This window comes from Nelumbo nucifera, chromosome 2 (genome assembly GCF_055504915.1).
Source record: "Nelumbo nucifera cultivar China Antique chromosome 2, China Antique-T2T, whole genome shotgun sequence".
Lineage (NCBI taxonomy): Eukaryota > Viridiplantae > Streptophyta > Magnoliopsida > Proteales > Nelumbonaceae > Nelumbo > Nelumbo nucifera.
Window position 1 is genome coordinate 79,966,308 of NC_142650.1, and position 26,432 is coordinate 79,992,739.

At 37.4% G+C, this 26,432-nt stretch overlaps 2 protein-coding genes across 4 annotated transcripts in view; one reads left to right on the forward strand and one right to left on the reverse strand.

Moving 5' to 3' along the window:
- The first annotated feature begins 3,858 nt into the window (after positions 1-3,858).
- LOC104590478 (uncharacterized) overlaps positions 3,859-26,432 on the forward strand; it is a 34,840-nt gene continuing 12,266 nt past the window's right edge. The window contains exons 1-2 of one of the 3 annotated variants that reach the window (XM_010249161.3): positions 3,859-4,201; positions 4,294-4,480. The gene's annotated coding sequence lies outside the window, so the exon portion shown is untranslated. Of the gene's footprint in view, positions 4,202-4,293; positions 4,481-8,613; positions 8,721-26,432 lie in introns of those variants that run through there. The other 2 variants (XM_010249160.3, XM_088898275.1) reach the window with 2 other exon arrangements.
- On the reverse strand, positions 13,924-15,790 carry LOC148802364 (uncharacterized). The gene is made up of 5 exons (XM_088897884.1): positions 15,646-15,790; positions 15,042-15,557; positions 14,525-14,643; positions 14,219-14,417; positions 13,924-14,048 (listed from the first exon to the last, which is right to left on the reverse strand). The coding sequence occupies exons 1-5, from the start codon at positions 15,788-15,790 to the stop codon at positions 13,924-13,926; spliced, it is 1,104 nt and encodes a 367-aa protein (XP_088754010.1).

Here is a 26,432-nt window from a genome sequence, read left to right on the forward strand (position 1 = left end):
GTTCTGGATGGATGGTTGAAATTTTGGGTAAAAAATGGAGGGTTGAGATGGATCTGACCGTGGAATGGGGTTGTGCAAGTGTGGGTCAACGAGATTGGCCAAAATGAAATCTTTTTGATGAAGTGGCAAATGAGGGTATTTTTGGTTAAAATTTAGCAAGGTGGGGTTTTCGGATTGGTGCAGTCAAATTGGCCCAATTGGGTTTGGATTGGGGTAGATTTGGAAAGGGGTGGATTCGGTTAATCTAGGGGGTCGAAATATAATCTTTGTGTGATAAAGGGGAAAATAAAGGTAGTTTTGGGTGAAATTTCAAAGAGTATGATTTTTTGGTAGTATGAGGTGATTGGTAGGGTTAGATTCAATCAATTGGGCTTTAATTGGGTAAATTTGTAACCTGATCAATCTGGAGCCTTAAAATGAAATCTTTGTGTGATTGAAGGTAAATGGAGGTGTTTGGGGCTAAAATTTTATAAGTGGGGATTTGGGGGTGTCTAGGATCTGATGATGAGGCCTGATCAGTCTTAGAGTGTCAAGATTGTAGGAATTTGGGTCAATGGGATGTTTCGGAACGGAATATTTGTTTGGTTGATGGTTAAATGGGGGAATCTAGGTTGAAACTTTATGGGTAGGTGTTTTGGGAGGTTATGGGTCTCATGGATGTGTAAGATCTAATGGTTGAAGCATAAGTGGGGGTTAATCAGAGCCATCAAATAGGTATAAGATAGGTTTAACGGTGGATCTGAGGGTTTTTAGGCTGAAAGTTGGGTTTTTTGGTATTTCAGAAGGATCAGAAGGGTCTGATTGGAGGTTCAGGTGAAATAGAGATTCAGGTGTGGTGAACCAAACAAAAATCAGGTCCTAACACCAATCTTCAATACAAATTGCGACATCTAATTTTTGGACACCCTGCAAATTGGCTTCGTTTTTTATGGGTTGAATATAGACAATAGGAGAATTATGTCTAAAGAAATGTACGAGGAGATAGGTAACACAATGAGACTAGATAGAATCCCACTGTGCTATTTAAAGCATGCAATACAAGCATGAAACATAACAGGTAACACAACACAGGATTAGACAAGCATGAAACATACCATTGAAATTGCAACAAAAATGACACACTCCACCTATGCTAATAATCCTCAATACGTATTGTAAAATGGAAAACCTAATACACATACATTCATCATTAGAGAAGAAGAAGAAGATTTTCACCTCTGCTTTTGAAACCTAATACACATACGTATTGTAAATTTAGAATGTTTTAGATTCAAATTTACCTCTGCTTTTCACCTCTAGTTGTTGGAATTCGGTGAATTGATTTACTCTCTATATGCGATTCACCTTTGTTTCTTTAGAGCAGGAAACTCTCGATCGAAGGAGAGGCTCTCGATTTTTTCCCTCACTTTTACTTTCGTTTTTGAGGAAAGTGGTTTATGGCTGAAATGGAAGGATCCCATTTCCTCATTTTCATGATTTTAAATCCTCCCATTTTCCTTTCTTTTCCTCATTTGTGATCAAACCAAACAAGGAAAGATCTGAAATCTTTTGGAACATTCTAAATTTTCCTTTCCTTTCCTTCAAACCAAACATAGCCTTATAAGGAAAATGCAGGGAAAGGAAGGGAAACCTTTACAAACCAAACATAGGTTTCCTTTTCTTTCCCTTCCTTTCTCTATCTTTTCCTTCAAACCAAACATACCCTTAATGCCCCTTTTTTCAGTTCTCAATTTTCTTCGGTCATTTGCAAGCCAACCAATGATTGGAACAACAATAAAACTTGCCGGGATTTCATTCAGAATGAACATTTTCCGATTGATTGGGTTTGTGCGGTTGGAACTTGGAAGTAATCGGTTGCATATAGCTCGTTTGTACATTTGAGTAAAGAATACGTACGAAGTAAACATGTTCACTCGTTGTCAATCCATGTAAATGGGTTTTTGTTGGACAGACCAGTTTGTTCTTTGATCCAACCGGTTTTTCAATCCATGCTCCATGTTTTAGTTGATTAAACAAAATTTTAAGGTTCTTAGATAAAAAATTATGGTTTAAAAATTCATTATTACATATAAAATCAATTTCCATTAGAATCAATGCAATTTATTTAATAAAAGTTTTTATTAATAAAAATTAGTACTTAAAAAAAAATCTAACTTCATAATTAATATACTTACAAGAACTAATAAAATTAACATTTAATAAAAACTAATCGACCAATAATTAATAAAAACAAATTTATTAATAAAAATAATTAATATTATTAAAGAAAGTTCAGTAAGCTTTAGTAAACAAAATTAGTATTTAATAGAAAAATAATAAAACGTCAATTTATTATTATTCCAAAATAATATTAATATAAAATAAAATTAAAATTATTAGTAAAAAGTAATTAATAAACATATGCAAAATTAAATTCCAAAAAAAAATCCATTAATTTTATTAAAGTTCCGTTAAAAATATAAGCTAACAAAATGTTATGAATAAATATGAATTTTCTTAATAAATTTATTAAGAATCTAAAATAAAATTTAATTTTTGTTAATTTTAAAATGTTTTTAATTTAAGTTGCATTTAATAGTATTAAAAACTATAAAAATTAATAAGAGTTAATAAAAAATCATCAAATTGTATGTAAAAATTATTAATATAAATTTTAATCATTTAAATTCCATTTGAAAACATACAAACTTATCTTACAAAGTAAAACTAATAAAATTAACAATTTTTTCAATTTGATACTAATTCTAAAGTTAATTTATTTTGGGGTAAATCCCTTAAACCATCCTTGGGTTTTCTGAAAAGGACCCTCAACTTTGACTTGCCCTTAAACCTCCCCTTACTTTTGGGGATAAAGGGACCTATAGATCCCTTCTGTTATTTTACCATTAAAAATCTAACAACAACTATTGATTTCATGGATTTGAACACATTCTAATGCCAATTTTACCCTAAAGTAAAATTATCAAATGTTTGATGATTGAAATACCCTTAGATGTGTTTGGTTTGAAGGAAAAAGTAGGGAAAGGTAAGGAAACCTTCTTCACAAACCTTGTATATGTTTCCCTACTTTTTCCTTCCTTTCTCTCTCTTTTCCTTCAAACCAAACATAGCATTAGAGATTGGAAGGGTTTGGGGTAGTGATTCACATGAAGAGAAAATTTGAAAAATAAGCATTTCTATTAAAAGTAATTGCATAGGTATTTTGGACATTTTAATGCATTTTTTTAGAAAATTCTACCAAAGGGGGTCTATCGACAACTATGTTAGAAAGTTCAGGGGAGGTGATTGCAATTACCAAACTTTAGGGGAGGATTCAACAATAACAAAAAATAACCCATTTAAATGAAATATATTGATTTTATTAATTTATAACCCATTTAAATGAAATTTAAATAAGTATCTCCTACCTTATAAAAAAAAACTAATAAAACAACTTACTAAGTTTTGGAAGAAAGGTTATGCTCATAGAAAATTGACCAATCTCAGTAAGGGGTGTAACTTGATTGCAATCATTCTACCTGGAAAATATAGTGAGAGTGTAACTTGGGTTGAAATCATACTGGAAATAACCCAAAATATTGTTTGGGTTAAAGTCTGACTTTATTCATTGACAATGTCACAATAATGTTTTATACTTTAATTTCATTTAGGCTCGTTTTGGAAGGAATATAAATATAAATACATATAAAATAATATAAAATACATGGTTTTGCATTCTATATATTTGTATTTGTATTCCTTCCAAACTGAGCCTTAACAAAACCTGCATTGCATGGACCCGTAGTAGGTATTTATTTTAAAAAAAGCGCATTAGGTTGGCACTTTTCATAAGGACAATGACAGAAGGGAGATAAATGCATGGCTTTTCAAAATTATAGGGGAGAATTTTTGTTAAAGTGAAAATACAGGGGAAGATTTTACGATTGTCAGAAAACTTGGGGGAAGTTTTTTATATTTTACCCTTACCCTTTTTTGTCAGAGGCAGCGTTAGCTCTGCAAAAACAAAATAACCGTTAGATTTGGATCTTGGGGTGAATTTAGTAATGCGAGATAATAATATTCTAAGCAGCAAAAGGCAAAAAGGAAAACTGCTTAGGGGACTTAGGGCTTGTCCGGGAGCACAGATCGGAGAGAAAGGGGAAGCTAGCTTGGCCTGCTTGGGCTTGGTCTCTACTTGAGAGTTGAGAAGGCAATTGATCAGGTAAGTCTTTCTCTTTCTTCTTCTAATTCTTCCCCTTTACAGTCTCAAGAACGATCACGGGCTCAACCTCCTCTTCTTGTTCTTCTATGCAGCCTGCAACACAGAGAAGAGGTTTTCTTCTTCTTCTTCTTCTTCACGCAGCCACAGACTTACTGATGTAGATGTTACTGCGTACCCTGCAGAAATTGGAGACCTTCATTGGAGCTTACTAGAAGCTCTCTTTGAAAGATGTGGTGTTTGAATACCAAATAACTGAATCCGCGTAAGGAAACCTGGTAGGTAGGTTTTAGTTGGTTTCCCATTTTTGACTTCATATTCATGGGCTTCTCTCTGCAGTCTATTAGTTGCATTTTCTTTCTGCAGTCTGCAAAACATAACAGGGGATTCTAAAATGGATTTAATTTGTTTAATGAAGAATCGAATTTAATATTAGTTGATAAAATTCGTGTATAGTAAGACTTTATTTGCTCTAACATATAGCAATTCAAGTGATTCGGTTGTACTAATGTGTTCGGTGGAAAATATCTCCATGAAGATAGACTAAGATGTTCATAGCAATTAATGCTGATAATAATTAATCCACCTAGACCGTTCAAATTGTTCAGTACCACTTTGGTAGGCCAAATCCAAGAATTCATGCATTTGTATGGTCTGCCAGGAGGAACATAGATTATGGTGGTAGGCAAGAATGAGGACTGAGATCTTAGAGTTCATATAAAAAAATGTCTGAATTGGAAATTGTTGATTCATTCAAATTCAATGCTACCAAGAGACATTTTGTTTGAGAAATAGGGTAAGAACTTATTCTAATGCTGAGATAATTTTATACACTCTACTAGTGCGCAATAAGACCGTTTTCAATGGCTAAGCGATTTATGACAATGCCATGATAATATTGACAAGTACTGCAGAAATCTGTTTGACTCTTAGGTCCTGGCACCATATTGAATATGAAACACTAATTGATTGAAATGTCAAAGCCACAGCTTGTTTTGAGTTTTAACTTGACAACTGTAGTAGTTGTTGTTCCCTTGAGTAAGGCTGAGAAAGTTCCAGTAAAGATGGCTGAGAAAACTGAAAAACTGCAGAGGGATTTCCCATGGGAGGGGGTGGAGGGTCCTAAGAAAATTCACAAAGTAAGGTGGGGAAAAGTGTGCAGGCCAAAAGAAGCAGGTGGATTGGGCATTAGGAAGATAAGGCTGTTTAACAGAGCTTTATTGGGCAAATAGTTATGGAGGTTTGGGTTAGAGAGGGGAGGGAGAGTCTCTTTGGAGAAGGGTGGTCGCTGGAAAATATGGGGTGGTGAGGTTTGGGTGGGAGACCAGGGAGGTATCGGTTACTTATGGAGTAAGTGTTTGGAAAGGAATTATGAGTTTTAGCCAGACATTTAGAAATTCAGTGAGTTTTAAGGTGGGAGATGGTTCAAGGGTAAGATTTTGTGAGGATGGCTGGTGTGGGGCAGGGAGATTATGTGAGTTGGGTCCTAGATTGTATACACTGACAGAACATCAAATCTTGGTCAGTCATTGCTTTAAGGTAAGGGGAGATCAGGTTGTGTGGTGCCCCAAGTTTAGAAGACCTTTACTAGAGCAAAAGTAGAGGAGTGCATTCAACTTCTGGAAAAGCTGCAGCAGACAGAGGTGTTAGCTTCCTCATCAGATGGTATGTGGTGGAAAGAAGCTACAAATGGCAAGTTCACAGTAAAATCTTTCTACATGACTCTAGTTAAAGAGCAGCTGGAAGATGATCAGGCTAAGTCAATTTGGGGGAATCCGGTGCCACCTAGAGTAGAGGCTTTTGCTTGGTTGGTAGCCTTGGACGGCATCCTCACCTTGGACCATTTGAAATCAGAGGTTTCAGCTTGGCAAGTTACTGCTATTTATGTGAGTCTGTAGAGGAATCAGTTCACCTCTTGTTCTTTTCTTGCAAGGTCGCAAACTTCATATGGAATTTCTACTTGGCCCTTTTTGGTGTGACTACTTTTAAGACAAGGTCTCCAGCTGAACTGTTCTCCTGTTGGCCAAAAATAAATGGTGGTAGAAAGGCAAGATTAGTTTGGAGTTGCATTCCTTTCACCGTGTGCTGGGTCATTTGGAAGGAAAGAAATAATGGAGAGAAGGAGCTGGGTCAGCGATGGTTAGAGAGGTCATTGTGGATTTGAGCGAAGGAGCTCTGGAAAGGGTGAAATGGCTAGAGAAATGTTTGGTGGAACGTTTAGTTAAATCCAAACCTGGCAAGTTAGAGATTCAGAGCTGGGTTAGATTAGAGTGGAGCTCGAAAGAACTCTAGGTGAGGAAACTAGATGCAGCAAGGAATAGGCAGATGAAGTGCTGGATTGAGTTTCAAGCAGTTTCAGAATGTCTGAACCAGTGTTTTAAAAACGCAAGGCACAAAAAAGCACAAGGGCCAATTTGCGCCTGAGAGCAAGGCACAAAATTACAAAAAAATGCTAAAAAATAAAAAATGTCAGAAAATTAAAAAAAAGCCAAAAAATTTTAAAAAATGCAAAAAATTCAAAAAATATCGAACATAATGTTAATAAAAAAGACAAACATAAATTTTAAAATAAATGTTTTAAAAACCTATTATCTAAAAATAAAATATATAAACATAACATGTAAAGCGTATTCAAATGAAAATTTAAAAATAAAAGCAAACATATAAAGTAGGGCTCTTCACAGAATATTAAAAACTGACCAAACCGACCACACCGGCCTGACTTGACCCAATCTGGTCGGTTTTCCAAAGTTATCGGTCGGTTTTGGGCCTTAGAAATATAGAACCCAAGTATTCAAGTCGGTTTTGGTTTATAAGCTTGTAAACCGAAAATGAACTGACCCGAACCGATGGTTACAATCTTCTAAGATCTAAGTATTGTAATAAATTGGACAGTTGTCGTCCTTCCCCTTTTTCCCAAAAATGTTTTGCCTTTTCTACCTATCCTTCCCCTTTTCCCCAAAAATAGCCTTTTGATTGCTTGCCCATCTTTTTCATTTCCCAAGGAGTAGTTTTTGGGTTTCCGCCTCTCTTATCCTTCCTCTTTCCCTATTCTGTATTTTCATATTTTGCACTATGCGGTTTTGAAAAGCTTGGTGTTCTTTTAATGGTGCACAACAACCTCCGTGGTGTTTGGTTTGCCTCATAGTTTTCAAGGCGCCAAGGTGAGGCTAGGCGACGGGGGGCGCCTTGTCACCTAGTCGCCTAGGCATTGCCTAGGTGATGGATTTTTTTAAGTAAAAACATGTATCCTAGGGTAGTTCCCTAGGTTCCATAATCATATTTCCTTAATAAATATCCATACTTTTCATAATAAAAGTATAAAATTCATGTTAAAGTATAGAAAATCAACACATTCCAACATATTCATGAGAAGAAAAAGAAGAAAGAAAAGAAAATTAAAAAAAAATTATAGGGGTGAACCCCTATTTCTGTTATAGGAAAAGAAGAAAAGAAAAGGTGGAAGAAGAAGAAGAAGAAGAAGAAATTAGTATATAAACACACAAAATTAGTAAAGAAAAAGAAGAAAATGTTGATTGGACAACATTTTATGTTCTTCCTTACTTGTTGGTTTAGGTTTTGAAGTCTTTGAGGGTTCAATACAGCATTTAGCAATGTTTGTGTTGATTAAATCCTAACAAATAAGAAAATAATAAAAAAGAAATTAGTATATAAACACACAAAATGATTATTTTAGTTTAAAAATGTCTATTTTATAATTATAACCTCAAAATATTAAGAATATAAAAGTTTTTTATAACATGCTATAGAAAACTACTTGGCGATTAGGTGAGGTGAGCCTCCAAGGGCGCCTTGTCGCCTAGGCGTTGCCTTGACAACTATGGTTTGCCTTCGTTGCTTTGAGATGTTTCATTCTAACCTCCATGTTGATAATGGCATCTAGTTTTCCTTGGATGCGCAAGTGAGGTTTCATTCTAACCTTCTCCCACAACACAAACCCTAGATGGTAGATATCCAAAGTCCCCCCTTTTTGCTTTGATTTTTTTATTTGTTTTTTTTTTCAAATCATTCATTCAAGGATTTATAGCTTGTTATCTTTACAAGCATTCATATCATTGATTTAATATTTTTTTGTTCTTTGAAAATTTTATCTTGGATTGCAACTTTTTGATCTTTGAGCATATACAACAATACGATGCTTAGTTTAATATTTTGTAAATATAGATTCAAAATAAATAATTTTTGTTCGTTTTCTTGCTTGTGCAGTTTTTCTCTTCTATGAAAAGAAAATCTTTGTCACCCAATGTAAAGTTGGAAACTTGCAAGAGTTACAATCAACACCTTCCCTAACTTCAACGCTTTGTGGACGAGTATGACCAACCGATCAAACCGAGAAACCGATCAAATTGAGAAACCCATTTTGGGTCGGTTTTTAGGTGTTCTTGGTCGACTTCGGGTGGTGAATATTTCAACCTGAGCATGTCGGTTTGGTTGGACAAATCACATGCAACTGAACCAAACCAACCCATGAATTGCCCTAATATAAAGCATTTCCAAGCATGTAAAATCCAAAATCTCTTTTTTTCCTCAATTGCATTACTTCAAGTAGCTAATGTGATGTAAAACATATTGCATTCTTGATTCTATGAGTCACCTTTGTACCATGCTCCTTGAGGCAAGCTTGAACAAGTCCATGGTAGGGTCTTAAATTCTTATTTTTCACAAAAAATAATGATTTTATTACTTTAATTGCCTTTTAAGGAGATATTTTATTAGAATCAATGAATGAACAACATTAGCAAATAGGGGGTTCTTTGAGCGACAAACAAAGGGATCTACGCTTAAAGGTAATGTTTCAGGAGTCAATTTTCGAAATGAACTTAAGATATGTGGGCCCCGCGTCAATAAATTCCTATTGGGAATTCGAAAGGGGAGTTTTAAGAGAAGAGTCAAGAGGAAGCCATGGGTAGTTTGATTTTAGAGGAAGAGTGGTTCGCCTGTTGGCCATTTGGAGGTTGTTGATATTGTTCGAGCAAAAGGGCCTTGCTCAGAGGCTAGTGTAGGTGAAGCGATTTCAAGGGAGCTCTCCAATGGCGTGTTGGGTGAGGCATCGATAGACAACCCTACACCCTGTTCCTGTTGTAGCGTCGCAAGACCAAAATCATGGCTCTCCTCTCTCAAAGTTGGGATAGGAGAACAGGGTTTTTGCAGTTAAGTACCTGGAGACACCTCTAGAGAGGGATTTAGGAGAAGAGATTGAAAGTGAGCTTAGGGTGGGGGCGGAGGAAAAGGGGAAAAAAAGAGATCAAGAATTGGGAGTCAAAAAGGTGATGAGGAAAAGGGAGGCAACCTTGAAGGTGAGGGCGAAAAGGTGAAGGACATAAATGGTTCTGATTATTTGGTTTCCAAAGTAATTGTGGGAAGATTGGGAGTTGATGTAGGTAGAAAGGGAAAAGAGCTTATTTTGGCTGAAAGTGGTGATACCCTGAGGTTTCCTACGAAACCAGAACGTCAAGCAAGCTTAATATAGTTCATGTCACGAAGGTCTTTTCAAGGCTGAAAAATGGTCTGGTGGGAGCAGGGTTGACCAACAAGTATAAAAGAATCTATAAAAGAAGGGGAGTAAAATTTAAAACCCAGAGTCTTGTGAACCCTAGCTTGGAAGTTCCTCCGTCTTCTGGAGGGGCTGCTGATAGCTTGATTATTCCGGGGGCTTCTCAATGGGAGAATTCGAAAAAGGGTGATTGTTCAGGGTTTTCTTGCAGAGTTGAAACTAATGTAGATGATACCTCTGGTAAGTTGGAGCAGAGGAGAAGGAAATGAAGATAGGAAGTGTGGACTTGAAGACTCTAGTCGATAGGGAGGTGGAAGTTGGCAAGATTTTGGGCCTGTTCTTCCTAGGAGGTGAAAGTTTTGCTAGGAGAGCTTTTGAATGGTTCAAAAGAAAGAGAAAGGAGGAGAGTATGAGAAAGTTTCTTGAAGCCTTAGGGGGAGAAACCTGGGATGAGGAGGGAGGTTTATGAGAATTTGGTGAGGAGGAAGATTGATCTGCTCCCAGTAATCGTTGCTTGGTGATGGTGCTTTGGTGTTGCATCTGTGGTTTCTTTTCTACTTTTTTTTTTTGATAAATGATTAAAATTTTATTCAATAAAATCAATAGGATATTACAATACAGCCTTCCCAAAGGAGGGGCACAAGCTGGCACCTCTCCACAATAGCAACAATATACTACCTCAGACTAGTAACAAAAATTTACAAAGCTGCCCAGAATAACTATTCCCTTGATACTCCTTGTTTAGCTAACCCATCCACTATGGTGTTAGCTGTTCTACCCACCCACTGAAAAATAACATTCATGTTCCTTGAGAGCCATTTAGCTTTCCTCATAATACCCCTGTAGCACCAGATCACTGAATCTGGATTTTTTAGCCAACCCAGAACTTTGGAGTCTCCTTCAATAATCAAATTCCGAACTCCTAACTGATCCACAACCTGAATGCCTTGTACTGCTGCTAGGAGCTCAGCTCTGATAGAGTCTCCTATACTCACAGAGCCTGAGAACAATTTTAGAATGTTACTATCTTTATCTCTCAGCACCCCACCAATCCCTGAAGGCCCCGGATTTCCTTGGCTGCTACCATCAAAATTCAGCTTTGTCCAGTCTTCTGAAGGGGGTACCCACACATCTAGTACCCTGTTCTTTCTGTTACTGCTGCTAGTCATAGCCCTCCAGTTCCTCCACATGTCATCAAAATAGTATGATTTGAAGGAATCTAATGATCTCAGCCAGTGGATTGCCCTGGTCAAAATACAACTCTTTACATTCTGCACATTTCTCTCCTTCTCTTGGAATATCCTCGCATTTCTTTCTTTCCAAATTATCCACAGAGCAGCAGCTCTAATGGTTCTTCACATTGTTTTACCAGTTTTTGTGGGCCACACAAAGAAGGAAGGATCAAAGATCTGATCTATGGCTGTGGTCATATTCCATCTGCAACCAAACAAAGCAAAGATCCAACCCCAAATAGCATCAGAAAAGGGACAAGTTAAAAGTAAGTGAGAGCAATCCTCACCATTAGCCCTGCAAAGTACACACCAATTAGGAGACAAACACATAGAAGGCCTTTTCTTCTGCAGTAGATCTGAAGTGTTGATTTTCCTATAGAAAACCTCCCAGCAGAACATAGTAATTTTAGGAGGTGCAGGTTTAGACCAAATCTCCTTAGCTGGGAACCCCAATTGTCCCGAGGGAGAGCAAAGGGACTTGAAAAAGGAAGCACATGTGAAGTAACCTTTTGGGTTTGGAGACCAAAGTCTCACATTAGAACTGGAAAGGTCTAGAAAAACACTTTCAAGCAATGACAACAGGTCTGAAACATAAGATAGTTCATGATCCCTCAAACCCCTACGAAACCCAAAGTCCCAACTCAAAGAAGATGGAGAATTAGGTGATGGGAGAAAATGAGAAATTGTTTTACCCTTGTAGCAAGAAATGGAATAGAGAGAAGGAAAACTGTCCTTAAGGGCAGAATTGCCCACCCAGATGCCTTCCCAGAACAAAACAGAAGTACCAGAATTGACATCATACCTAATACAGTTGAGGAAAGGAGGAAGAATACTCTGAATTGCTTTCCAAGGATTTTCCAGAGTGGCTTGACGCGATACACCAACATTCCATCCATTGCCCAAACTGCCATGTATGCTAGCTATCACCTCATGCCAAAGTCTCTCCTGTTCTAGGGGCCATCTCCACAACCATTTTCCTAGGAGTGCTTTATTCTTCAAAACTAAATTCCCCAGTCCCAACCCACCTTCCTCTTTCCTCCTACACACTATTCCCCAATTTATCAAGTGATCTTTTTTTTTCCTCCCCTGGCTCCCATAGAAAATTTCTCATTAATTTCTCTAGTTTCTTGGCTTCCCTGACCGTCCCAATTTATTTACTTATTTTTGCATTGGTCTAGAGAGTAGTTGGGATTATGGGTTGTCTTAACACCTGTCTTTAGGATTGTATCCATTTTTAATTTTTAATAAATTTTTATTGTTACATATCAAAAAAAAAAAATAGAAGATTGTTTGAAGGCAAATCCAAAAAGAATAAAAGATAGAGGTGCTGGTGGCATCAGTAGGTCATCATGTCTTGGAGTGGGCTCTACTGCTACCCGAATTTGGAAAGATTAGTAGGACAGATTTGGGGGCAACTTTTTGGAATGTACTGGAGATCCAGAATTGTAACAGTCTTTAGTTTTGTCTTGTTGTTGCTGTAATTGTTGTTTCTGTTGAGGTGCCATCTTGTCACCTCTTTTTGTAATCCTTTTTATTTTAATAAATCTTTTTTTATTGCTTTTCCTAAAAAAAAGGCAATAGCGAGGTCTGTATTAAAAGGTGTACCTGTTTCTGGGGATTGGAAAGCACTGGTTAAATCATTGGTTGATATAGGGATGGTATGTTATCTATGGCAATGTTTGGTTTAAAGGAAAAAATAGGGAAAGGTAGGAAAACCTTTACAAACCTTGTATAGGTTTCCCTACCTTTCCTTTCCTTTCCCTACTTTTTCCTTCAAACCAAGCACAGCCTGTGTGTGTCTTCCAAAGTCAAGAAAAAGGAGACAATATCCAGGTAAAAAGACACAGAATAATGTCATAATTTGGAAGAAAATATGCAGGTGGTCTATGAAGAAGATTCTATGGTGGAGAAGAGATTAGAAGCATGGAAGTGCAGATATTTATAGTTAGGAGGTGGGATCATGCTTATTAAAAGTCTTCTGTCATGTATACCTTTGTATTTCTTGTACTTATTGAAGGTTTTGGAAAAAGGTTTTAGAGCAGTTGGAAAGAAAATCAAAGAAACTAAAAAAAGAAAAAATAGAAAAAAAAAACATGTAGAAATTCTAAGAAATCAGGAAAATTTCAAAAAACAAAGTTAATTACTTAATTATTAGCTCAATTGGAAGATACTTAGATTGTTAGACATTACTGATTAGAGGTAATGTAATCAGCTTATCAGCAATAGTTAATCAGGAAAATATGCAATCATCAATGATCAATCTTGAATCTACAGAAATAAAAATTAGAGATAAACTGATAAAGTATGAAATCAGCAATGATATAAAAATTAAGAGATCAGCATTAAATATAAAAGAATTAAAGAATATTTAATCAGCAATGATTCAATTGGTTAATCAGGAAAATATGCAATAAGTACAGAATTAAGAAATCAGCATTAAATAATTAAAGGAGACTAGACTACAAAAAAAAGAAAAATAATAACAGAACAGTATAACACATTCAAATTCAATGATTCAATATAAAAATCTGAAATATAAATATAAAAGAATTAAAGAATATGACATATGAGATTATGAGCACAACCTATACAACATTAAATAATCAACATTAACGAAGTTAACACTTAAAAGACACAAACACTTACCTCTTGGTATCGGTATCCTCTCCATGGCTCACACCGTCACACTCACACGTAACAAAATCAATATAAAAATTAATCATTTATTGTAATAAGCAAGTAAGGAATCAGATTTGAAAAATATTTCAAAAAATAAGCTATATATTAAGCATTTAAATATGCAATATCAATTTTCTAATATAAAAAAAAAGGTTCTTTCATCAATCATCATTCACAAAGCACAACCTATACAAAAAGCAAGTTTACTGCCTATACAAAATCTCAAAATCATATATTCTCATATGTCCATTGACTCCATTCATCCATTCTCGATTCTTTTTTCCTCAAGATTCCAGCATTCATTCTTCCTCATCATTTTCCTCTTCTTCATTTGGAAATTCCATATCATCTTCATACTCATCAGATTTGTAATCATCGATATTCTCTTCTTCTGTTTCATCTTCTATATCAAATTCATCTTCATCTTCCAAATGAAGTTGGGAATTTGATGTGCTAGGTCTTTTGGAATTGGTTTCCTTGGGTCACTTGGCTTGTAACTATGAAATTGAGCTTGAGCCTCTACTCTAGATCTTGTATATCTTAGTGGCTCAACTCTAGAAGCATGAGCAGCATCTCCTCATGTCAATGAATCACCATCATCAAACACCAAATCATCTTCAGCCCCATTCATCTCTCCCAATAACCACTCATTACTCTCATCAATATCTTTTAGAGAGATGGGATCGGTGTAACTGCGTGAATCAAAACTCTCTTTCAGCATCTGGTTGAACTTAATACACACCAAATCATTTAATCGCTTTTGATCCAAGCGGTTCCTCTTTTTAGTATGAATCTGTGAATTCATAAAATAGCATTGAATTACTAAAAAATTTGAAATTTAAATGTAAAATATAAATATAAGATAAATTATTACACAAAGTAAAGTTATTAAAGACGTACATGCTCAAACACACTCCAGTTTTGCTTGCAAACAGATGCACTGCATGTTAAACTTAGAATTTTGCTGGCAATTTTTTGTAGTTTTGGAACTGAAGCACCAAATGCTGTCCACCAATCATCTGAAAATATAAATATTAACTAAATTAGCAAATTGACTAAATAAAAATAGCAATTATTAAAATAACTAAACACAAATATTAATTGACTATATACGAACATTTACCCGATGCTTTTTTCTTTCTCTGCTAAATAGCCATGTTATTACCAAAGATCCCTTCTACATTCTTATATCTTGATAATTCATCAATGATTGTATTCAGCTTGTTCTTATCACTTTCAAACATCTGGATTACTTTATAAAGGCCATTTATCTCTTCATCTTAATCAATTCTTTCCGCATCATCATAATAAAATTGAGGGATCAAATAGAAACCAGCCGCATGCAATGGTTGGTGGAGTTGACACTCCCATCTCGTATCAATAATCTAAAAAAATTCTGAGATCTTTTCCCTTTTACCATCAATTGCCTTCTGAATTGCTTCCTTTGCCTTATCAACAACCTCATAGATGTAACCCATAACCAGCTTGTTTTCATGATCTACCAAGCGTAAGACACAAACAAGACGGCTGCACACCTTAAGAATATATACAATGTTATTCCAAAATGAAGGCATCATTGTTGTCTCTGCAACTCTTCTACCCTTGGCTTCTTTTGCCCACTTGCTATCACTCCACTCAATAGAATTGAAAATCTCCCTCAAGTTCCTCTTTTGCTTAAAAATGCTTTGTAATGTAAGATAGGAAGTAGCAAAGCGGGTTTTGGCCGGCCTAATCAATTCCCTTTGACTTGTAAACTTTCTCATTAAGTTCAATAGGCCTAGCTGGTTGTATATGTATCCCGTTAGTGCTATAGCAATCTCAATAGTCCTCTTGACAATTGGTAACTTGCCAATGTCTTCTAGAATGAGATCCATACAATGGGCAACACATAGTGTCCAAGTCAAATGAGGATACTTAGCCATCAAATATTTTCCTAATAGCACAAAAATAACAATTTAAGAAACAAGACAATAAAAACTAAGTAAAAGTTGTAAAGAAAACAAACAAGTTAGAAAATTTACCTGCTAAAACATAGTTTGAAGCATTATCGGTAATCACTTGAATGACATTCTTTTCACCAATCATCTCAATCATCTTCTCAAGTAAATTAAACAACTTCTCAGCTGTTTTTATATCACCCGATGCAGCAATGCTTTCTATTAGCATTGTCCCAGCACGGCTATGGACCAAAAATTTGGTTAGGGTTCTATCCTTTCTATCGGTCTATCCATCAGACATTAGAGAACACCCCTACTTTTCCCATGCCTCCTTATGATGCTACAATAACGTCTTCGTGTAATCAACTTCCTTTTTCAAGAAAGGAACCCTCGCTTCATAATAGCTTGGGATCTTTAATCCAAGCCCAAATTGCCCAATTGCTTCCACTATAGCTTCAAAGCTTTTCAAGCGAATGGTATTTAAGGGAATGCCCGCTTGATATAACCACCTAACAATACGTATACAAACTTGTTTCCTCCCTTCTTTATTATATGTTTCATTGATGGTGGTTTGTTTCATTCTTTTTTGTTCCCTTCTCATCTCTACAACTTGTTCCAGACTAGGTGTTGTAAAAAACTTATCCATAGGCCATTTTTGTCTTTTAATGGGTGGCTTGAAACTTGATCCAATGGATGTAAAAGGCCTAGGACATGAATTAGAACTACCACCAACACCACGAACTTGTACATCATCATCTTATTCAATTTCAATCATATTCTCATGATCATCAAAATCAGGGATCCTATCCCTTTCTTCCATCATCATGTTCTCTTTTACCGCTCTTTTCTTTTGCATATATGCCAAAGTTTCTTCCCGAACTTCTTTAGGGCACTTGGTACTTCCTTTAACATTCTTCCTACCACCAACAATGTGCTCTTTTGCCCTATAGATTCCTCTATTAGTCACTTTTCCACAGAACTTACAAGTGACTGGGTTTGTATTATTAGGGTCTTGTAGAGAGCAATACTTCCATGCTGGATCTCTCCTACTAATTTCATGAGAAGTATTGCCCTCATCCATATCTAGTTGTACAAAAAAAAGAGGAAAACTAAATTAATATTTAATAATCAATCAAAATAAAAATATAGAATGAAACTAAAAGTCTAAAACTGAAAATCCAAAAAGAAAGAATGGGGTAGAGCCCTGTTTTACTGTTTTTAAATGAAAAATTGTGACAGTGGTTCAGAGGCCTGTTTTAGTGTAAAAACAGTGATGAGGTGGATTGTGGAGCCCCTGTTTTTAATGTCAAACAATGCAAGAGAAGGGGCGGAACCCTGTTTTACTGTCACAACAAAAAAAAAGGAAAGAAGGTGCTGTTTTCAATGTAAAAAGTGAAGAAAAAATTGGAAGAAGAAGAAGAAGAAGAAGGAATAGGTCGACTGTTTTCAATGTAAAAAGTGAAGAAAAAATTGGAAAAAAAGGTTGGGCGCAGCCCCTATTTTCATATAAAGATGTGGAGAGAAAGAATAGGTCAACTGTTGTTGTTTTACTGTAAAAAACAGTGAAAGAATCAAAGAAAGAAAAAAAAAAGAAACAAAGAAACAAGGGGCGGAGCCCCTGTTTTACTGTCAAAACAAAAAAGAATGGAAAGAACCTTGTGTGGTTGTGCCGAACTGCTGAAGAAGGTCTGGTCTGAACCTGATGATCGGAACTTGCCGTTCGACTGAGACTGTGCACTGTGGGAGTCCGAGAGTCTGAGACATTTGGTTTCCTTCTTGCATGCAAATCTTTTGTTTTCTCGATATGGCATGTCGTTTCTTTCTATCAACTTTGGCATACCATATATAATATTTCGATACAGAAAAAGGAAACTCATGTAAAATTATAATGATATATAAAATTAAATTTAAAAATAAATAAAAAACAATGGACAGCATAAATAGGCGCTCACCTGGGCTGCCTGGCACCTGGCATGAGGCGCACACCTTAGGTGCAGAGGCAAGCGCCTTTCTAAAGTCTAGCCACCTTGACCCATGCGAGGCGCCTAGTCTGGAATGTGCCTCGCCTTGCGCCTGAGGTGCACCTTTTAAATCACTACTCAGGAGGCATGGTAGATTGGGACTTGGAAGGGTTATAGAAATGAACAAACAACAAATTGTTACTTGGAAAATGGTTATGGAGATTTGATATGGAAAGAGATGCACTTTGGAGAAGGGTGATAGTTTGTAAGTATGGGGTGGCAAGATTTTGGTTGGAGTTCTATGGAAGTTACAACATCTGGTGTATGTGTTGAAAGGGATAACGAAGCGCAAGAAGAATTTGCAAGATATTCAAAATTTTTAGTAGGCAAAGGAAGTAGAATGAGATTGGGTCAATGTAACAAAAGGATTTTCCTCAATAAATGTCAATCTAAGGAAGCTTTTATGGAAACTATCTTGGTAAGGGTGGTAATTGGGTCAAGATTTTGCCAATTTTTGCTTGTTTCTCCTTTAACGATGTGGCTATAAATTGGCAAACCATTGCGAATTATTCTATTGCTAAGCTGAGAGCAAGGATCTCTTGGAGGCTGCCTACCCCATTTCTTATCAAGATGAACTCTGGTGGCTGCAGTATGGGTAACCTTGGGAGGTTAGGTATTGGAGGTGTATTTCCTTGTTTGAAAAATTCTGGAATTTCCTTGTTTTACAGCCTTGTAATGCAGAATCCTTTTCAATTTAAAGCTTTGAGAATGTATTTGGTGTGTCATCTAGACAACCAAGGGTGTTAGTATGTAATCTTTTTCTTTTAATGAAAATTTATCTTGATTCTTCAAAACAAAAAAAAAGCTACAGCAAACAAAGGTTACAACTTCTTCAAGGGATGGATTATGGTGGAGAGAGAGTAGGAATGGAAAGTTTACTGTCAAATCTTTCTACCTAGCTTTATTTAAGGATCAGTTGGAAGGAGTTTGGGGGAATCCGGTTCCTCCTAGAATGGAAGCTTTCGCATGGTTGGTTGCTTTGGACAGTATCCTAACCTCTAATTACTTAAAAAGTAGAGGCTTCAACTTGGTGAGTTACTGTTACCTTTGCTGTTCGGATGAAGAGTCTGTTTTCCAGTTGTTCTACTCATGCAAGATTGCAAATTTTATATGGAAGTTCTATTCCCTCCTGTTTGGAGTAAGAGTATTCCAGGCAAGGTCATCATCTGACCTGTTCTCTTCCTGGCCCAGACTCAATCGTAGCAGGAAGCCAAGGATAGTCTGGAGCTGTATCCCATTTGCTGTATGCTGGGTCATCTGGAATGAAAGAAACAGAAGATTGTCTGAGGACAAGTCCAAAAATATTGAATTGCTTGTGGCCCTGGTTGGGAAACATGTGTCAGATTGGGTTTTGGTGCTTCCTGACTTTGATCAAATAAGTAGATCAGATTTGGGGGAGAATTTTTGGAATGTTCTTGAAATGCAGACTTGTAATATTGAACAGTTTTTGTTATCTAGTCTTTAGTCATTTTGTATTGGTGGGGTGCCATCTTGTCACATCTCAGTTTGTATTTCCTTTTCTTATTATTAATATTTTTTTTTCCTTTTACTCTTCAAAAAAAAGTTTGTGATCTCTTCCCTATACTCCACAAATTGAGCACCAAGAATGTTACAATTAATCAATGTATTGAGAGGACAGATGAGAAGCTATACTGCAGTGATTGGATTCTCTGTCTCTAACTGGCCTTTGAAGTATTTAGGCCTGGCTTTGCATGGAAATCCTAGGTCTAGTGGGTTTTGGGATCCATAGTGGATATATTCACAAAAGGAGTTAGCCACAAGAGGGATTATATTTCTCTGACTTGATGTTTAACAGCAAATAATAAAAAGAAAAATTCAAAAACAAAGTGCTGAAATAAAAAAAAAACTATTGCAGAAAAGTAGAAAGAGAAGGAAGAGGATGTGGAGAAAGAACACTCCAATCGTAGGTCTCAGTGTGAGATCCCACTAACTTTTACATTTTCTTAAAACTGTAAATACAATGACAAATTTTCCAATAATAAGTCAATTGGACAGAAATAAACAATAATAAAAGAATATCAGTCCAAGGCCCACTAACAGCCCAGTAACAAGTAATTGTGGGTGGGTAGAGTGTGAGGCAGATGAGTTGGCAGGGGGGTTGTTAATGATCTGGGATTTGGAGGCTTGGGCAAGGGTTTATTCTTTAAAGGGGCATTTTCGGTGTTGGTGGTGTTGGATCATTTGGAGTCAAAGGGGAGGGTGTTATAAATGTGTAGGAGCTGCATGGGGATGGGAGTAGGGATGAGTTGTGGGAGGAGCTTGAGGGAGCCCATGATGCAAGTGTTGGGGGTAGATTTGAACCTATGTTTGAAAATTAGTGAAATGAAAGGGGGGGGGGGATAGTAGAGTGTCAAGAGGAATGAGAAGCTTCAGGGAGTTCATGAGAAGAAATGGGTTAAATGATTGTAGGGTGTTAGGATCAAATTTTTGTGATTGAATGGTCAGGAGCCATCAATTTTAGGAGGCTAGATAGGTTTCAATTCAATGCTAGGTGGGAGGAAATCTTTCCAGAGGTGGTGCAAGAAACCCTTGTTTTCTAAATTTTGGACCATAAACCAATTCTTTTGAAGAATTTCTTGAAGGTGGATGGGCCTAAACCATTTAGATTTGAAAACATGTGGTTTGGGCATCCACAATGCTTACAATTTGTAGAAAACAAACAGAAAAGTTATCAGATTCAGGGAAGGACTGGTTGTATCTTGATGAGGAAATTGCAACTATTAAGAGAAGATCTAAAGGGGTGGAACAAAGCTGTATTTGAAAATGCTGAAACCAAAAAAATCAGAAATCCTATAAAAGATGGTAGAGTTGGATAGGTTGGAAGAAGATTACTTATCAAGGGAGGGGAGACAAGAAAGAAGGGATACTGATGGTGCGCAATCCGGTCGGTCCTAGCTGTCAACGACCTTGCCTCTGACTGGAGCAATAGAGGGGCCTGAAACGAAGAAGAAAGTGGGGAATCTCCGGGGAGGAACCCGACGAGATCACTCCGAAGCTCAAGTTAGTATTCTCTCAAAGGCAAGATAAAACCAGATGGCGCAAAGTTCACATACCTTGTCCTCGGGGGGTAGAGAGCCTTTTATAACCACTTCGCGCACTCACTTCGAGGCTTCTGTCAGGTTGGGTATGATTACTTCTGTGCTTCTGCCAGTTCGGGTGTCATCACCTCTACTGGGACAGAACCACCACTGCTCCTTGTCGGAGCCGTCTCTGTAACTGGAGATGGCGGTGGCAGGTGGCCGTTGGAATGCGGCTGTCAAGCGTCAGATCCCAAGTCAGTCAGGTGCGTCGCCCCTGGATACGGACTCCTTCGGTGTCAGGTACGGTTTGTTCAGTTCGGTGTCCTAGGGGTGAAGTGCTGGAGTGGTGTGTGAGGCGAAGTCTTGAGTTAGGACAGAGGTGTGGTCCGAACTGCCATGGGGCAGGCCAGTTCGGGTTGTTGCCCTTTGTGTTCATAAGGCTCGGGGCCTAAGGGAGAGCTCGGGCTCCGTACTGGGAGTTCGGGCTCCTTGCAGGGAGTTCGGACCGTTGGTTCCTCCTTTCGGAGCTCGCGCCTTGGCGAGCTGTTGTGTCGAGCTGTTTGCCTTTGCCACGTGTTGAGTGGTTACGAGGTCGGGCCAAATCTTCCTTCATCAGATACCATGAAAAATAAGGGGAAAAAAAGAAAACAAAAGATGTGGAGTTGAGGACTAGAGGTTGAGGAGAATGCATGTCTTCATCTTCCTCTTCTGTTTCTTTGTCTTCATCTTTGGATTCCTAAAATCCTCGCACAGTCGCACTGTGTCTTTGAGTCTTTGTAGAGTCTTCGAAGTTTTAGGTCGAGGGTTCGAATGACCAATGAACCCTTAAGCCTAAATGTTTTAGTTTATGTTATAAAAGACATGCTACAGTACATGATGGTTTATCTAAGTCTATAGACCATCAGAAAAGCAAGCCTTTAAATGGAATCTTTAAAACATAACTACAAGGATGTTACAATGCAATAGGGTCTATTGTAATACTATAGACCTCCTAATAGAAAAATTATAAAAAGAATCTTTAATATATTCTTATAGTCTTATTTTACAAGTATATGAAGGTCTATAGTAATATTGTAGACCCTCATTATAAATGCCAACAAAAATGAATAAGTAATAAGAAAATTAATATTTAAGATAAAATATAAAATACATAAAAAACAAATGATTAAACTAACTACTTATTCAAATAAAATAAAATGCATGAATAAAATATTAAATGGTTTATCTAGTTTATATGATTTACTAAATAGTTTATATGGTGATATTTTAGACCCTCATTATAAAAGTAATAAAAAATGAAATAATAATAAGAAAGTTAATATTTGAGATAAAATTTTCATAAAAACCAAAAAATAGAGAGATATTGGTGTTATTGATAAAAAAAAAGTGAGATATTTTATATCATAATAAAAATATTACTTAAACTAATTACTTATTAGAATAAAATAAAATAGTTTTCTTAATAATAAAATATTAAATTGTTTATATTGTTTACGTGATTTAATTCTAATTATTTATTCGAACAAAAACATATGCATCATGGAAGATAATAGTTTGGAAAGGTGTATTAATGTTTCTTTTATCATTTTATAGAATATCATATTTCCAAATATTTCATAATATTTCCCCAGTGTCTGTAGTTTTTACATTATTTCCTCCCGACATTTCCGACATTACTGACTTATGTCCTATATTTGGGTAAGCGACATTTCCATCGACATCGACATTTTAAACCTTGCTCTAAGCCTTTGACGTTCCAACATAAGATCTTCATTGCCACTTGTTAATAGTGTCCTATCCTTTTTCATCCTTTCCCCCCCGAACTATTGACCTCTTTTTTTTCTCCCCCTTCTAGTTCTCACCCCTATCATAATCCACTCCACTAGTTAATTTTTTTTATTTCCGTCATCATCCTTTTTCTTTTTCTCTTCTCCCCCTTGCTTCCTCATATAAGCTTTTGGCTTAGTGGAGTCTTTATTAGAACTTCTCTGTTTCTTCCCCTTCCTTTTATTTTGATTATTGTCTATTCCTTTTGTCTCTCTATTTGACCAGGCACTCCTTTCTCTTCCTATTGGCTTTGAGGGAATTTCTCGCCCTTCCACATTTTCCCCATTCTTCTCCTCCAACTCCACTAAATTTTCCAAATGTCTCAAGACTAGGTCCTTGATTTTCTTCTCCATCACCAGGTTATCATTTCCAGGGTACTTGGGTCATCGTTCACTACAGGTGTGGCTCCAATGGCTTGATTTGCAAGACCAGTAGGAGGAAAAATATCAAAACCAGTAGCAAAGTTAGGAGAAGAAATAAAAGCAGGAGGAACAGAAGCAGGTCAACAAGGGGGGGGGGGCAAGATTCCCTGAACCGAAGAAAAACTATCCTTCCTAGAGGCAGGCTTAGATTAGCCAAGCTCCTTTTCTATAACATCCTGTATTGCTAACTGAAAGAATGGTAGGATCCATCGTATGGACGCCAAAAAGGTTGCGGAATGGGTGGGTGAATTTCAAAAATTTCCTACCTTTCTTCCAACTGGGAATCACATTCCCTTATTTTAGAATCAAATATTCAAGGATCTACTCGAACCAAACCAGACCAGATCTGAACCAAAGATCAGGGGAAGGGTTATACCTGATACGGAGAATCAAAATCTCCCAACGTCGATGTTCACGCCCAAAGAAAGATCCAAGATCTGCTCTCGCTGAAGATGACACAGCGATGGTGGGGCAGAACCAACAGTGTACGTCTCACGTACCGAACTCTTCACAAGAACTCGTTGGAGGATTAGAGCACCGAACCAAATTAGCCTTTCAGCAAAGACTGATCTCAAGAACAGATTTCTTGATTCTCCCTTCAATGGAGTTCGAACTATGCAGCAAGGTGGCGGCGGCTGGAGGAGATCCCTTAGTCTGAAAGTGGCATGACTGCAGTTTTTCAGCTTAGGGAAGATGAGATCCTATCTCAGGTTGCAGAGATGTTCACTGCAAAACCCTAGGTCGAATTCTTGTAATTCTTGATTAGGGTTTCCTCCTTTCTTAGTGATTAAGAAATCTCCTAATCCCATTAGGAGTTATCCCAATCCAAATCTGTATTTGGATAGGGGATAATCTTAATCCTATCTGCAGATTAGGTCAACCCATTCCTGATCTCATCAAGAGGTTAATCTTAATCCTATCTGCAGATTCGCCCCCTTAAGTGGGTGATCATATCAGCCCAGTTCGAAATGGGCTTTTAGGCCCAATAAATAAATAGTGCTCAATAAGTTTCCAAACTACTGCCTAGTTGGGCTTCTTTGTATGGCGTGGGACCCAAGCATTGATCTCCACATCAGCCACATGGATTTGGTCAAGCCTTTGTTACAAGGCTTAGCCGAATTCACTAGAAAGCCCAGTGAACCCCCTGAGCCCATCACATGGACCCTATGGGCCCAACACTTACACTAAGTGGTCTCTGGGCCAAGCCATCTTATAAAAACCCAGGGACTGTGGGCAGATGCAAGATTAGCCCATCAGGTATTGTCCTAAATGGCCTTACACTTAACCTCTCAGCCCATAATGATCAAGCACTGCCGGCAGTTTGGTTTCCATCAGAGAGAGTGCATCCCCGATCATTACCTTTGTCCGACAAAGGGGCTGATCCCGTCACTATGATCACCCACTCAGATTAATTCTCAGACTGTCCCAACATACCCAGGTTTTGACCCCCGCTAAGGATCTCACTGATTGGCATATCAAAGACAGCTCAATCCGACATCTAGTGTAGTATCATAATCGAGTCTAGGGGTCAGGTGTAATTTTCCAGTTTTTCCCATCAATCTCCAAGGTCCAGGGCAATACTGGAAATCTGGTCCGGTTCAAGGATTCAAGTAATCCTACATTGCATGTGCCTTGGGTCTCACCCTGGCGACTGAGACAAGCCACCCCAACACTTGGCAGCACACCAGTGTCAGCCTTGGCAAGATAAATCTCCCTAGACTTATCCAACGACCGTGAATGTTCTAAACTAACACAAGTCTCATTAAGTGTCCAGTTTAAGGGTCTTACACAGAAGCATACCACACAACATGAATCAAACATGTACTTTATTTATTTACATTAAATATCAAAAGTACATCAAAACTGATTGGAGCTAAGGGCATACAAAACTGTCCAACACTAACTGGATCTGTTCCTTGTGTTCCTAAGCTTGGTTCATTGCGGACCTGCATACCCCAATTGCGGACATTTTGTTCTTGTGTCTAAATTGTTCCCACCATCTCTTCACTTTGTGGTTCCTCTAAGGATCCCCCATAGTCAGCGGTGACTTCTTCCACTCCCGTTTCTTTCTGCTTCAGAATTTCCATTCCCGAGTAATCTTTAAAGAGGAGTTCTACCAAACTTTTCTAACTCCATGAAATTATAACCCCTTGTTGAATCCACACTTCCAATGCTTGACGGCTGGTTTACTTTCTCTTCTTCTAAGCCCCTTAAATCCTCCCAATCAGTCTCTTCCTCAGAGTCAGAGCTTTGTTCTATGATATAGCGTGGGTTAGGTAGTTAGGTGTATCTAGAGTTGTTGAGTTTTTCACTATTACCTTCTTACATTGCATGTTCTTCCCTGGAGATCTAGAGCGAGAAGGACAGCTTTTGCTTCAAGAATCGAAGGGCTGCTTGGAGGTGTGGATGGGGACGATGGTAGATCACAATTGTCATCCCAACCGAAGGCACCTAAGAGGGCACATGCCTCTTTAAAATACCACCTTTCTCTGACCGGCAAGTAATAGTTGGTTTTGGTCTTGCTTCAGATTTGTCGCTTGGCTCAGATTGGTCTGGTGATAGATTAGACCATTGGATTAAATTCAAAATAGTTTGAAAAGTTAGCCTTTTAAAGGAAGCTGGCTTGTTCTTAATTCCTCCAGCTTTTCAGTTTCCAAGTTTTTGGTGTCGCTTTGACTCTTTTTACAATCCACCCAACTCATGCCACATGGTTGCCAGTCATCAACATCATCTCCATCTTGATTAGCATCCATCCTCTTCTCTTCTTTAACCGGTTTGTCCTGTTCTGTGTTCGCTTGAGCTTCCTTCCCATTATCCTTGGTGTATCCTGTTCCCATAGCCTCCTCAAAATTTTCCAGGAACTCTTCCAAGGCCTTAGCCATCGATAACCACCCCTGTTTTTGTCTACCTTCTAGTAAGCAAATTAGTTGTTTTCTTCCTTTTGCAAAGATTTCTAGTTTTCTACTAAGGCAATAAACCAGCCACTGCTGTTTCTTTTTCTCTCTACTATAAACCTTTCTCCCTTTCGCTGATGTCATTCCTCCAACCTCGTGTCTTCACCAAGTAAATTAATCCATCTACAAAGCCTTTCAACCATTGCAGCACCTCCAGGTCCTGATAAAATTTTGCTTGTTTATCTTCTCTAAGTTTCAAACTTATTTCTCCTCTTTTGGATTCCTCCAGTAGCAGTTTTTCCTTCTCCACCTTGTCGCCGTGACGAAGTTCTCCATGTTTCTCTCTTTGCTTGGCTTAGTTTTAGCAATAGGTTCCCATATTGATATGGATAATTAGATCGACATATTTATGAGAAAAAAAAGAAAGGAATGAAGACATACAAAACGTAAGGGCTGGGCCCTTGTTTTGGAAATGTTGCATATAACGATGCTCCCACATACACACAAAGGAACAAGAAATAAATCTTCATCGAGATAAAGAAGAATAAAGGGTGTCTTGAAGCCTAAAATACAAAAGGGCATGCATGTGGTTAATGAGATAAACAACTGTATTAATGGCAACACTGCAAAAACAAGTGGCACTGTACAATTGAACGTCATGTTTCT